Here is a 13,231-nt window from a genome sequence, read left to right on the forward strand (position 1 = left end):
AGTTGTTGTTATATTCATTATTTCCTTAATTTCAAGTTCAGTTTCCAGCAACATTTAAATCACTCTGGCTTTTTATTTTGTATTTACTTTCTTCAAAGCCTCTGCTACTTTGATGAACTGTCTGTCTGTAAGGTAAGACTGGCATGGTTGTGTATATAAGAAAACAAAGCTGTTACTTACTAATGAACTGTTTGTTGAAGTTTTTGTTCATTATAAGCATATATAGCAGCTGGATGACAGTCACAACAGTACTATTGTCTGATGTGTCAGAAGGACAAGTAAAAAAATGCACCTCTTAAATGTTGTCAGAAAGAAAGGTATAAAATTCATTATTTGCATTTATTTTGGTAGGAAACTATGACAGGAGAATGCTACTGTTTTATAAAATCAACACCTCTGGCCTGAACAACCCCTGATATATAAAATGCATCGATTATAAAACCTTTATGCTATAAATCTGTATAAAGTTCACCTGAGGTATAATCTCCTTGGTCATTTAAATTACAAATTCAAGTATATAGTCAAAACACTCTTGTACCTGCACAGAGTAAAGCAGTGCACTTTTTTGTGCATTTTGTACTGTTGTTTGAATGAGTCCTCATTCATCAGCAGAGTCTGAGTCCATAACCACATTCAGTTTCAGTCCCACAGGAATATGGTCCGTAAGCCCAGCCAGCTGAGTTATAAAGGTCACCTCTTCAATTTCCTAAATGGAAAAAAAGATTTTATGCATTTTTTTAATGATAAATTATTCTTCTAAATGAGGAGGCTGTCAGTAGTTCTGCAATTTGCAAATATTTTCTAAATGATCTACAGATATAAACATTTCAAACACAAATGAGCAAATGAAAAGACTGGGGACTGAACACAGGGAAATAAGTGAGGCACATACTGTTTGGCACTGCTTCGAAATGGAGCTTTCGCGGTACAGGATATAGTCGATCCGTCGTCCGATCCACGGCTGGTCAGTTTCAGGGTACACCAACGGAGAGTCCGCCTTAGGTACAGGAGGAGCGATAAACCTCTTTCTCAGATCCTCACTCTCCAAAGTCCTACAAGAACATGAAAAAGACAGGGCAGGTTGCTGTAACCATAAACAGTGTGTAAGGATTTCTTATCAGAAATGTAGTTTTCCTGAAAACAACAAAGTGGCAAAAGTACCTCTGTAGATTTTCTGGGGTGTTTACATCTTCTTCATACAATGTGGGCTGTTCCAGCAGAGTACCTTCAAAAACAAACCATAAAAATTCTCTAATCTTTGTTGAAATTTGTCATATAGTCAAACTATGAAGTGCTACAGGGAATAAATAGTACAAACCGGTGACCCAGGGCTTCTCCTTTCCAGGTCCGGCCCTGCAAGGGTCTTTGTATTCCTCAAAAACAGAGTGACTCTGTTCCTGATGATCATCTAGATGAATACATTTTAAAAACTGGTTAAAAACACAATATTAACAAAAAGGAAAAATATTAACAGAATAAAGTCTTGCATGAGACAGCAACACACCAGGTGAGCAGTTGTCAAAGTTGAAATCTCCACAGAGCACATCAAAAACAACATCTTCATCAGGTTGTTTGTTGGCAGCTTGAAATTCCGCAATCCACTTAGTTACCATTTCTAACTGGATACAACGAATTTCCCCTTCACCTGAAATAGGATTACACAGAGGGTCTCCTAAACAGAACTAAAAATAAAAAAAATTTAAATATGAAAAGATTTTATAATTTGTTTAATTAAGCCAAATCAGAAATCGGGACCTACCCTCTGGTGCATGAAGGTGTGTGCAGTTAAAATAGCCAACCACTCTCTTCTGTTTCTGGTTCTTCCCGATAAGCACCTGGGAATTAAAACAAAAACAATCATGGCATCATATTTTCTGTTTATTCAAACTGATACAAAAGCACAAGTATTAATTCTATTTTACATAAAAGCAACAAAGTCCAATGAAATCAACACTCCATACCTCACTAAAAATGTCTGTAACTTCATAAGATGACCCTCCTTATTATGCATGCAATCCACTTCTATATATCACATATTTCCACATCATAAAGTTAACTAATGGACCTAAACTGACTTCGAAACTTTTTGAGGTGTCACGAATTTTGCTCACAGTTTCAGTTCTTTATCTCAGATCAGCTAAGCTCTGATAAAATTTCCACTTCCTGTCCATAAATATGAAAGCATACTTCTAAAATGAAACGTTGAACACAATTTATCCCTATACGATGACATGCAAGCATCCAAAACTAGCAGATCTGAAGGTTTCAAAAACAAAACAAAAAAAAGGGAAAAAAAGAAAGACAGATTAAAGAGGGGGACGTTAAGCAATGCACCTTAACAGAAAGCAGACCCTTGGCAGCCAGCGCATCCTCGCCTCGGCTGTTTGGAAAGCAGTGGTACTGGGCCTCGAGGACAGGGAATCGGCTGGCGAGGAAGAGCCCACTGTTGAAGAACTTAAAAGAAGAACATCTGCATGGTGGCTGGCATGCATACACACCTATATCATACAGTATGTGTCCAAATTCAAGCTTCAATATATTGGTGAGCTTCCATGCAGCCCTCTTATCAAACACTTCTTCAAGGCACAGTATGTCAACGTTGGCTGGAAACAGTGGAGATATCTCCCAGGGTACATCACTCTGCTGGCGGATTCCCTGAGAGCTCAAAGCTCGGGGATTTTGCTGACTTGACTGGTCCTGTTGGTTAGAGTTACGGTTGGAATTGAGGAGGGGAAAGGTGGACTCATTCAAAGGCTCTTTTGTATCATCATTGGGTACACAATCTATGTTAGAATTTAGATTTAGATCATGCATTTCAGCTGGGTCAGGATGTTGACTTACTGTAGCCCCATATGTAGGTGAGTTCACTGTGGGAAGAATGCTGCTGGAGGGGCTGAGAGTACCACAGCTGCTGGGGGAGTCAACTAATATGCGGATATTAGGGCGAGATATGCCCTGCACAATGCATTGGCCAATAGCAGTTGCCCTATGTTGAGTGTTAGCCAAGTTGTTAAAGCGAGCCAGGCTGTCAGGCAGCAGACAAAGGTTGGCTGAAGCAAAGACAAATGATGCCTTACCAGTCAGCTCAAAGCCCTTGTTTGTTGCCTTCTCTGGTAAGGATGGCATCCCTCTGTGGTAGCTAAATGGCCTGCGGCAGGCCTGAAGAGGTGCCCAAAGCAGAAAGCCAAGAAAAGCCAAAGGGGCAGTAGCGAGAAAAAGAATAAAGAAGGTAATGGAGCCAAAAAAGACCTCAAGGGGGCGAAGATAGCATTCCTGCTCCAGCCGCTGACTTTTCTCCAGAGTGGTGGACTTGCACACAGCAATGAGGCGATCAAGAAACCAGAAACATGGCACGATAAAAGCCCATCCTACAGCATGGATGGCCGCAACAAAGCCATTAGGAAAGGCAGAAGCCTGCAGGGCCATGTTGATTTACTGACTCTAAACAACAATCAACAACGTCAGAGCTTCTCGGCCTGGCCTCATTCCTGTGCAGCGTCTCCTCTTCATGGGATCCACTGGACACTGAAACAAGAAAAAGGAAATAGTCGTTCTCATGGAATAACCTGCTTTACGACTTCATGCTCATACATGCATTTCTGGAAAGCATGAAGCAACTGGCATCTGTACAGAACTCAAGGCAGTATAATCAAATGCACAGGAAACAGACAGCTTATTCATTGTTTACGCAATGCATAATGATTGCTTTTAAAAGAAGAGAAAAAGAACATGCTTGAAACAGCCTTGACATTATCCAGCTGTCACCATCTGTAGAGTTTTTATTTAACTAAAGGTAGAGTAAGGCTTCAGTGAAAATTTGCCTTGAGCACCACACCTTTGTGTCTTTACAGATCTAACACACCATCTAAGGCCCATGAGTTTATGTAAAGTAAAACAGTACAAATGTTTGTCTTGTTCAAACCTTGTACTGCTGCTTTTTGTCGTTTGAAAAACACATACATATTATACACAATTATATCGATCCAAGGCGAGCATATTCTCTATCAGGGCGTTAACTGTAGCAATATGAGCTGGTGATGCATTTAATTCACAGTGAAAATACAGATCATACTACAAACACTGCTTAACAATGGATCCCCAGGGTGGTGCGTTCAAAGGTTGAGGACCATTTCTGACTTTCGATTAACATTCCTAACTATTAAAAAAATCACAAAAAATAAAAATAAAAATAAAAATCACGGAATAAAACTAGGTTACACAAACACAGGCTAGCGTAACTTAAATCATCATCTAGCCTCTTAATCAGCAAGAGATCTCTGTGCCACTGCTCGTAACATACTTGTACAGGTAAATGGTAAATGTAGCTGAATAACACGTTCTCTCTTCATCGGCCATCTGCAAGTAAGCTTAAGCTAACAGTTTCACTTTCAAAATCATACTTTTTTAATTCCCACAATCTTTTTCTCAGTAAATGCTAACACTTCTCTTTACATGTCGTTTATCATTATACACCCTTGATGTTGCGTTGCTAGCTTAAAACACCAGCTAACGTGGAAGTCACACGTCTACTTACCTTAGCATGTAAACTGGCACAGTCCGTCTGATGAACCCACACAACGAGCAGCCGGTTGAAATGCTTATTTTATTTCATTTCTTTGTATTGTTCGCACATGCTTGGTAGAAAACTCGTACGGTCTAGCTTGAAAGCAGATAACAACATTAGTAAAGCAGTCCTTTTGAACATACATAAAACCATATTGCTCGGTGTCTGTCACGTTATTAAGCCACACCCCTACAGCGTTGTCATGGTGTCTACCCCGTGTGGCACGTGACCTCACCTGGGGCGACCGTCAGCTGCTGCTGTTCGCCAAATGAAAAACTGCATTGAATTTGAATTTCTAAGTCACTGTGCTGTTTATTTTCCATACATGTGTTTTTTCTTGAATTGTTTTGAGTATATTTATTTATTGTTAGTGACGTAAATATGACTTAACGTAACAAATGAAACTTTCCGATAATAACAGTAAAATAATAAAGTCCTACTTGACGACAAACTAAACTACATACTGCGGAGCTAGCAACTGTCCTGCTTCAATTTCAGTTTTTAAAAATGCATAGCATATACAGTACTGTGCAAAAGTCTTGTGTCAACCCTCATTTCTTTACATTTAACCACGGAAATGTGATACATCCAAAAATATATGTAGATATAAATGGAAATACTGTGTACTGTGGGGGTGGGGGGCATTTAGTATGACTACCTTCATTCTTTTCTGGATGCCTTTTCTGTTTTTCTATTAGGACGTAACTTTTAGATACTGTACGTGTGCTGTAGATAGATTTTAGACTCACTTCTCCTTTTGTCCTAAACTTATCCAATTTCCTCTTATTTATTCATTTATTTATGTATTTATTAGGGACGAACTGCACAACATGGTAACAACAGCTCTTTGTAAATCACCTTTTAGGTGCAGAAACACTATTTTATGTCAAACTGTGTCGTCTCACGTTTAACAGTTTAACAGACAAGCAAACAAACAAATTCGTCTGACTTAATCAGGCTGAGGAAGCAGCCAATGTGCAAAGAAAAACTTTGATAGATCCTCAGAAATCCCGAAGAGCTATTTTTCAGGACTATTTAAAAATGACAAGAATGTCACTGCAAGCAAAAATGAGGGGTGCCTTGAGATTTTAGGAAAGTACTGTAGAATAACAGATTACTTCACATGTGAAACAAAGCGAGGAAACAGAACTCCAGATTGCATTAGACCTATATTTGCCATTTTGTAGTATCACCTCTTTAAAGTTAGATCCACGAAAACTTCCTGATGCTGTATCTCATTATCCCCAATGTTGGGGATACCATAGCAGTCCACACTGCACTGAATATTGGCTGAAATCAAATTACTGTTAAGACATCTGTCATCAAGCTGTGCTTCTTATTTGTGTATGACAGTTTTAAACCCCCTGGATACTTCATTGGTTTTCTGGTTAAATAAAGCTGGCTGGTTGGTGTTGTTGAAATGACTAAACACATGCAATTGTGAGTTTCATTTTTGGGTTTCTCTCTATCAAATGGCAGACATTTTTCATTAAGCACAAAATCATAGACACACATTATTTACTATGTCAAATCATTTATTCCAGCTTCAGGATGGTGCAAAGCCTAATTTGGATCTGGAGCTACCAGAAAAGAAGTGGCTTTCTGTCCATTTCTGCCATCATGCAGAGGCAAGTGAGCACAACCAGCAGGTCCTTGTGAAGCTTTCTAGGTGCAGTGGTCATTATCACCTTCTTCAGGAAGTCTGGATTATTGTAGTCCATTTCCTGTGTGCCGTGTTCACTTGGCCTTTCCGTTAGGATCCCGTAGGTGTTCACAATGAACTCAGTAAAAGGAGGGTGAAGTGCTTCTTTATACCCACGCTGGCTCAGCCTTTCCACAAGCTCTGCATGCCTCTGAGTGAGATGAAGCTGATAGCCTTGATCCACCTTCCCTGTCAGTGGATGTGTGCTAACCTGTAATGAGTAAATAAAAGGTGAATATGAGCACTGCCATATTAAATGGGAAACTCCTCAACAGACACATTTGTACTAATTAAATTGAGCTCCTCATTATATCATTGTGATAATTCTTACCTCTTTGATCTTGTTTGGTATATTGGCAATTATGAAACCGTAGAGCCTTGTGTGACCTTGGAAGATGTAGGAGAGAATTCTCCTATCCAGCTGATAGCAAATCTCTCCAAGAAGCCTGTTTGGGGCTGAAGATAGATAATAAAAATGAATTCTTTCTTTCTTAGAGTGTCAACAGTGCAATTACAGCTCAAACATTTTCTGCATTTGAAGTAACAATCACCCTTGCTGTCAAGAGGAACATCAGTTCTGGGGCTGTGACGCTCAGCTGTCTCATCTGCGTCTGTGTGCAGAGAGCTTTGGATGAAAGACTTGAAGTCGATGGGAGACGAAGATCGATGTTCCCATTTGGGTTTGGTTTGTTGCAAGCCTTTTCTGAATTGTGTCTCATCAAAGGTGCGCTGCCACTGAGTTAATGGTTCTGTTCCTGAGATGGAGCAAACTGATAAAAAACAACGGCCTTGTTATTCGTCATTAATAACAAGAAGAAAATCAGAGGAATGTGCACAGTGAAAGTTACGGGCTTCTGTCTAATAAACCAGTGATTATTGCAAAAGCTTTTCTTTGATTGTAGCTCCAGAGTGGAGGCGTGACCCCATCACACTTGTTTCAGTCCTTCTGAGCTGGTTGACCCCATGGCATAGACCTGATTTTAAAGTATGGATTAACTGAAGGATTATTGTGGTGTAGGTCCTCACTATACTTCTGATCCTTCAGTACCCTTTCAAGGCTGCCAAAGGGCACTGAGCTTCTGCATTTAGAGTGTGTGTCTGTAATGATATTCCCCCCCAAAATGTCCCATTTTATAACCCAATTTGATTTAAATTACCCCTTTTATCTCTCTAGTACTTTATATTATCGTACTGTATTTGAACCCCTCTTTTTTAACCACAGATGCCTGAAAAGCATGTTGCTCATAATACGCAGGATAACAAATACGCCTCTATAAATTAAATTAAATAAAAGCAATTGTCATTATGCTGCACATGCATTTACCAAGGATCTATTGATGCCCTCGCTAGCCTTTGTACGCTTCAAAGAATGGGGCAATGCCATTTAAACAATCAACTTGAAAATTACTTTAATGTACACTGAAAATAATATTTATTAGTCATTAATACAGAGAGATTGAGGACAAAGTGATTGGACCCAGGCTATTTTTCTTTAAAACAGCCTGGGTACATTTATTCTACTACGAAGTGTTGTTTTTTAAAATGCTGGATCTACATATTAAGTATGGACGATTAATAAAATACAGAAAAAAAATATATTTATAAATGCTTACACTTTACTATACATCACATTGACATAACATTACTTGTTTAAAGAAGTAAAAAATATAGATTTCTAAGCAAAGTCAACACTGATGCCACCACCTAGTGGCAAAGAAAACCACAATACCTGTTAATTCCTCCAGAGTGTCTTTGTTGAAGCTCTGCATCCTAGCTCTGAGGTCTATGTTTTCTTTGACCACACTTAATATCGACTTCAGCTGATCATTGTCCTGCCTGAGCTGGTCATTTTTTAACCGCAAGGCCACAGCAGTTTGCTGATCCATTGGAGGGTCTGTTTCACAGCTGAGCCACAAAATGCCCCCAAAACAAAAGTGTATCAATTCAAATGACAACAGAACTCTGGCAGCAGTTGACTTTGACAGGATTCTTTTAGTTCAATGAAAACACAGAGAAAGAGAGAGAGAGAGCGCATCAAGATTTTAAAAGTTTCCTCAATACATGAAGGAATGACCATTAATTCATCACTTTTTAAAAGGTTTCATCAGTGGATTAATCTTGCCTGGCTGTCATGGAGTCGCATACATTTATATTTAGGTTTGGCTGCAGTTACGGTTTCATCTACTGCACATTTTAGCCCTTCTTATTTCTGCTGTTTTTTTAGGTTAAGCATTAAAGATTCACTTTTGATCCCGGCAAACAAAAATTTGACAAAACAATCCCAAAGTCCACATGCTAATGAGACTAGATATCAACAAAGCATTCTTCTGGCTAATTAAAACTCCTCCTACCAAAAAAAAACAAACAAACAAAAAAAAAAAAAAACCTTGGGATTATTTTGGCAAACCTTTGTCCTTTTTAATGGTTTTGTTTGGCATAGGATACAATTTTCTAAACCAAAATACAAGTTTTGTACATATACTGCAGAAAACTGTAGCAATCTCTAAGCTGGAGGCTATGTGGTCCTACTTACACTACATAGCATCATACAAAAACTACATTTACTGGGTGAAGCAAAAGCAATCTTCAACTATGTAACGAATACGCACTACAAAGCAAAGCAAAAATCAACATTATCAGAATTCACTTTTGTGTTTGAACGGAAAAGTTTTGATTGTCGCTCCCTTTGCTCAGCCTCCTCTGGCTCTGCCAATGATGGCGAGAATGTAGAGGAAGATGTTGATGATGTCTGTGTACAGGTTTAGAGCAGCAAAGACATATTCCTCGGGACTCAGGGCCAGTTCCTTGTTGCCAAGAAGCATCTGAGTGTCCACAGCCAAGAACTGCAACACACAAATTTAATACAGTCAAAGAGTTTCACCAATAAATAAAAAAAAACAAACAAAAAAAATGTAACATTTGTATATAAAGATCTGACTTCTGTTCATGTGTGGTGCAACGTTAGTTCCAGTTTCCATTATCCAAATTACAGTTAGCACCATTATCAAGCTACACAGATAGGTTGGTTTCGTTTTGCTTGTCCAGATGAACATTCAAATAACCTCTAAAGCTTCAATAATGTGTCTCTGCAAAACCACCACTCTGTTATTCACTACATTCACTTTCACTTTATTCCCTTTCCGACCAGACTCAATATGCCATTTGTTTAAATGTACACTCACCAGGCAGGCACTTCACTGGGTATACTGGTTTAGCTGCTTGTTAAAGCAAATATCTAATTAGCCAATAACAAGGCAGGAATATGTAGCTACAGCTAAAATGAGCACCAGAATGGGTGGAACCTTGGCAGATAGGCTACAGCAGCAGAAGACCACACCGGGTGCAAGGTCAGAATTTGGTGTAAATTATACAGAAGCATAGATCCATCCTGCCATGTAGAATTAGAGTTCTGAGAGCAAAACGGGATCTAGCCTGGTACAGCTAACAGTGTCTGGTGAGTGTAGTCCTTTAATTATTAAAAAGCTGTTCTGTGATGGTAATGTTTCTGAAAACAAACACTGCAGTCACACCGAATGTTTACATCTTTAATGCTGCCTGGGGTGCTGTGGCAAGTCTGAATTGAAGACAGGTGTTTTGTAAAGTCTGTCTTGTTCATTTCTTTCTTCCTTATTTTCTGTGGCTGTCTGTGCCTTCTTATAACCACTGACCACACTTCTGTGAAAAGCATCTGTATGAAATCCAGCCACAAGGTACATCAATAAACCCTGAACTCTAAAGAAAAGACCCTAAACAAATGTCAGCTGAGCATTGCTGTTGCTTTGATGTGTGACCAATTTAGATTAGGTTACAGCATCACAAAATAACGGCACCAAGACAAAATTCCGCACAAATCCGACCTAGCAGTAGTGACGAGTTTGTTTAAGGACTTACACAGGTGAAGAGTAATGCTCCCAGTCCAGCATAGACAATATGCAGGATTTTGTCACGGATGAAGATGCAGAGGAAGCCAAAGACGATCAAGACAATTAAACAGACGAAAAGTACCCCATAACAGGAAGTAAAGTCATACTTGGTCTGTTGGAAGAAGAAAAACCTATGATTATTTACATATTGAAGAATGATTAACGCACTCGACATGTAGACCAGAGGCAGAGATCTACAGGTACAAACCTGCAGAGAGAAGATGACCACCGTGAAGCACACAATTGCTGTGATGCCCACAGCCATGATCACCGAATCGGTTTCATGGAAGCTGGCGATCATTCCCACCATGTAGGACATACTTAGAGTCAAAATGGACTGTAAACAAGACAAGCACAGTACATCAGCAGGCAGATAAATCACAGATAATTTTATAGTTACACAACTTTTTACTGTAAACCTCAAATACAAAATGTCAACACTTCAGGACAAAAGCTGCCCGACCCCTCGACTTCTTATAAATTAACCAACTCAGTTTTTGAAAGAAGGAGTTACATAAGTGCAAGTAGGATTTCCTTCCCCAAAATCTACACAGTGATGAAAACACCCCCTGGCTTACCAGTGCAACCAGGTTCCAAGGGTGTCTTCGACGAACATTTCCACAGCAGCTGATCACGCAAATGGACACAAAGAACACAATGTAGGACACCAAATATGTCCACATGTTCGCCGCTACAAACACCTTGACCTGTTCCACAAAGGTGAAAACAGCCACGAATGCGAATGTCACCATGAGCTGAGCGGTTAACACCAAGAATACCTGTAGGGAAAAGTGAACACACATTTGTAAATAATAAACAGGGTGAATATCTTGTTTGTACTGAAGTATCTGTTTGACGCTACCAAGTAGGAAATATTAGTTTTAGTCATTTGTTTCAGCTTTAAGTAACATAACCTTGCTGATTATTTCAAAGATACTTGATGAAAATATTACAAATATATGTGGCTCAAAATAACCGAAGCATCTTCTTACCTTTCTTATAAACGCTCGTCGTATTGTCTTGTTATCCAATCCAAAATCAAACTCTTGATTCTCATGAAAAGCTGGTGGATCCTCATTATGGAAAACTTCTCCTGCAATGGCAATGACAAACTGAGAACAAAGTTAAAAGGGGAAAAAAAGTGGCAGTGTTTCAAACACCCACCTGCGATATTTTCATTAAAGCCATATGCTGGTGGAGGATATGCAGGATATGATGGGTTGGCGAATCCCGACTGTCCTTGGTTGGGGTTCACGGCCATTCCGAAATCTCCCGGGACACCAGGTGCAAACGCAGTCGGTGGAGGGAAGGGATGGACACCAGCACCAGGTACGTGGCCCTCGAGCGTACTTGGACCCGGCACGTTCGTGCCAAAGGCAACGGGAAACGCTGGCTGCCCGGGGAGAGGTGGCTGAGATGCTCCCACCACCACGGGAGTGTATTCAGTCTTCTCGGTAGTCATCTCCGCCTTAGATCAGGAGCAGATACCGTCCGGTGCGCAGGGATACGAGATAACCTCTGAAAAGGATAAAATACAAATAAGAACAACAAATATGCTACTTGACAGATAATGTTGGCAGCGAAGTATACACATACACACGCAGCGATACAGAAGTCACGTGGAAGCGGTTACTTCCGGTACCTATTGTTTTCCCACAAACACCGATATCTCAATTAAAACAAGCGTTTTGTAACCACTGTACATATTGTCAGTGCTTCTGCCGCTACCACGAGTCCACATGTGGAGCTCACTTGACACCAGGGTCGAAAAAAAAGAATCGGCACCGTTCGAAACACCCCGAGAATCGCGAGGTTTACGGGAAAAAAGAAATAGGCCACAAATCTGACTTTCATCCACGAAACGACCCTTTAGCTCACGTATTCTGCACACCGCAGGCCCTCTGAATTAAAATAAGACATGGGAATACATGTCATATTTCTGACAAAGAACGAATTAGCATGTGAGGGTTTTTTTCTGTTAAATTGATTAACATAGTATAGACATGTTTTTCTTAAAAAAAAAAAAAAAAGGCAAGCGAAAGGAAGCAGAGATCAACAGTTATGATAGCTGAAGTCTCTAAATGCTACTCACAGTGCTGGGAAGAAATATTTCAGTTCCAAATGGCTTCCCTTTGAATCATTTGTGGGTGTCGTTTTGCAGGTTTTTTGAATTTTAAGGCACTGTGATTGCTAAAGGACGACTTCCTCTTAACGCGCTCGACAGACAGAATGCGTGCGCCGCGTTCACGAAACATGGGAGAAATGGGACAGGTGATACCGATGTTCTTACCGCAATGATTTGCGAGTTTTTTCTTTCCGTAAAGAGTAAAGTTTTCTGATAGGACACTGGCTATATATATTTTTTAAATACGTCACATAAACACCAAAACTCGATATCAACTAAGCCATGTTTACATTTATTTTAAATGAGTTACTTTGACCGACGTCAGGTCATGTTCGCTTACTTTCACGTGATTAACCAGCATTTTTGTGAGAGAAGATTTTGCCTCCTATGTCATTGGTATTCAAAGTGTAGTGTGTGCATAAATGCTTTAGCAAATCTTACAATTAACAACAAATTAAAGAACCTCCTTAAGTAACTTTGATATGGCTTGAATGCGTCAGGCCTGGCAGTGCCGCTGGCCTTCAGCTCCGCCCAACGTGTGAGTAAAAGTAATGTGCCCAAAGCTCGATGTGAGACAGGCGTTCGTGGGAAAACATAACCACAGAGCTCAAGGTGTCACGACTCAATAGTGTGCAATACTCACATTAACCAGCAGGTGTCAGGAGGCAGCAGCTTTGGTAAGAAAAACCGAGAGGTATTAGAGAAAAATCGTTTATTTCCTAACAAGAACGTGTTTCTGAACAACTGTACAGGAACACTCTAAGACAGTTTAGTAAAGTCAAACAGGTTATATGAGTATGTTTTACATTGTTGTAAAGCATCATAAACATGAGGCTGGGCAAAAATCTTGAGCCATCCCTCATTTCTTTATATTTTGTTCTAAACAATCAGGTATTCTTGTCATTTTAAAAAAGTGG

At 39.7% G+C, this 13,231-nt stretch overlaps 3 protein-coding genes across 6 annotated transcripts; all 3 read right to left on the bottom strand.

The window, feature by feature from the left end:
* Nucleotides 1-126: 126 nt before the first annotated feature.
* smpd5 (sphingomyelin phosphodiesterase 5) lies at nt 127-4,766 on the bottom strand. 3 transcript variants are annotated; one of them, XM_085176420.1, is made up of 9 exons: nt 4,535-4,765; nt 3,250-3,525; nt 2,335-2,697; nt 1,760-1,835; nt 1,505-1,645; nt 1,319-1,408; nt 1,162-1,225; nt 893-1,052; nt 127-706 (listed from the first exon to the last, which is right to left on the bottom strand). In XM_085176420.1, the coding sequence occupies exons 2-9, from the start codon at nt 3,424-3,426 to the stop codon at nt 599-601; spliced, it is 1,179 nt and encodes a 392-aa protein (XP_085032546.1). In that variant the 5' UTR covers nt 3,427-3,525; nt 4,535-4,765; the 3' UTR covers nt 127-598. The 3 variants fall into 3 exon arrangements, with proteins under 3 accessions (XP_085032546.1, XP_085032544.1, XP_085032543.1); XM_085176418.1 differs by having other exon boundaries at nt 2,842-3,525; nt 4,535-4,764; XM_085176417.1 differs by having other exon boundaries at nt 2,335-3,525; nt 4,535-4,766.
* Nucleotides 4,767-6,078: 1,312 nt separating this feature from the next.
* On the bottom strand, nt 6,079-8,162 carry LOC146508167 (speriolin-like protein). The gene is made up of 4 exons (XM_085176430.1): nt 7,996-8,162; nt 6,818-7,036; nt 6,598-6,722; nt 6,079-6,477 (listed from the first exon to the last, which is right to left on the bottom strand). Exons 1-4 carry the CDS (start codon nt 8,150-8,152, stop codon nt 6,145-6,147), a joined length of 834 nt encoding a protein of 277 aa, XP_085032556.1. The 5' UTR covers nt 8,153-8,162; the 3' UTR covers nt 6,079-6,144.
* Nucleotides 8,163-8,287: 125 nt separating this feature from the next.
* On the bottom strand, nt 8,288-12,441 carry grinab (glutamate receptor, ionotropic, N-methyl D-aspartate-associated protein 1b (glutamate binding)). Of its 2 annotated transcripts, none has more exons than XM_085176427.1 (7): nt 12,282-12,441; nt 11,354-11,707; nt 11,182-11,282; nt 10,768-10,968; nt 10,398-10,526; nt 10,158-10,301; nt 8,288-9,109 (listed from the first exon to the last, which is right to left on the bottom strand). In XM_085176427.1, the coding sequence occupies exons 2-7, from the start codon at nt 11,649-11,651 to the stop codon at nt 8,957-8,959; spliced, it is 1,026 nt and encodes a 341-aa protein (XP_085032553.1). In that variant the 5' UTR covers nt 11,652-11,707; nt 12,282-12,441; the 3' UTR covers nt 8,288-8,956. The 2 variants fall into 2 exon arrangements, with proteins under 2 accessions (XP_085032553.1, XP_085032555.1); XM_085176429.1 differs by lacking the exon at nt 12,282-12,441 and adding an exon at nt 11,786-12,152.
* Between the last annotated feature and the right edge of the window lie 790 nt (nt 12,442-13,231).

Source organism: Neolamprologus multifasciatus, chromosome 11 (assembly GCF_963576455.1).
Source record: "Neolamprologus multifasciatus chromosome 11, fNeoMul1.2, whole genome shotgun sequence".
Taxonomy (NCBI): domain Eukaryota; kingdom Metazoa; phylum Chordata; class Actinopteri; order Cichliformes; family Cichlidae; genus Neolamprologus; species Neolamprologus multifasciatus.

Bases quoted from the DNA above. Each gene is read 5' to 3' on its own strand.
- LOC146508167 (XM_085176430.1), bottom strand. From the start codon at position 8,152: ATGGATCAGCAAACTGCTGTGGCCTTGCGGTTAAAAAATGACCAGCTC. The intron at 7,037-7,995 runs GTATTGTGGTTT...GTTTTTTATCAG, and splicing joins CACTCTGGAGGAATTAACAG to TTTGCTCCATCTCAGGAACA. The intron at 6,478-6,597 runs GTAAGAATTATC...TACTCATTACAG, and splicing joins TACCAAACAAGATCAAAGAG to GTTAGCACACATCCACTGAC.
- grinab (XM_085176427.1), bottom strand. From the start codon at position 11,651: ATGACTACCGAGAAGACTGAATACACTCCCGTGGTGGTGGGAGCATCT. The intron at 11,283-11,353 runs GTGGGTGTTTGA...TTGCCATTGCAG, and splicing joins CTTTAATGAAAATATCGCAG to GAGAAGTTTTCCATAATGAG. The intron at 10,302-10,397 runs GTTTGTACCTGT...TTCTTCCAACAG, and splicing joins TGGTCATCTTCTCTCTGCAG to ACCAAGTATGACTTTACTTC.
- smpd5 (XM_085176417.1), bottom strand. From the start codon at position 3,426: ATGGCCCTGCAGGCTTCTGCCTTTCCTAATGGCTTTGTTGCGGCCATC. The intron at 1,409-1,504 runs GTGTGTTGCTGT...GTATTCATCTAG, and splicing joins CTTTGACAACTGCTCACCTG to ATGATCATCAGGAACAGAGT. The intron at 707-892 runs GTATGTGCCTCA...TTTTCCATTTAG, and splicing joins TTTCGAAGCAGTGCCAAACA to GAAATTGAAGAGGTGACCTT.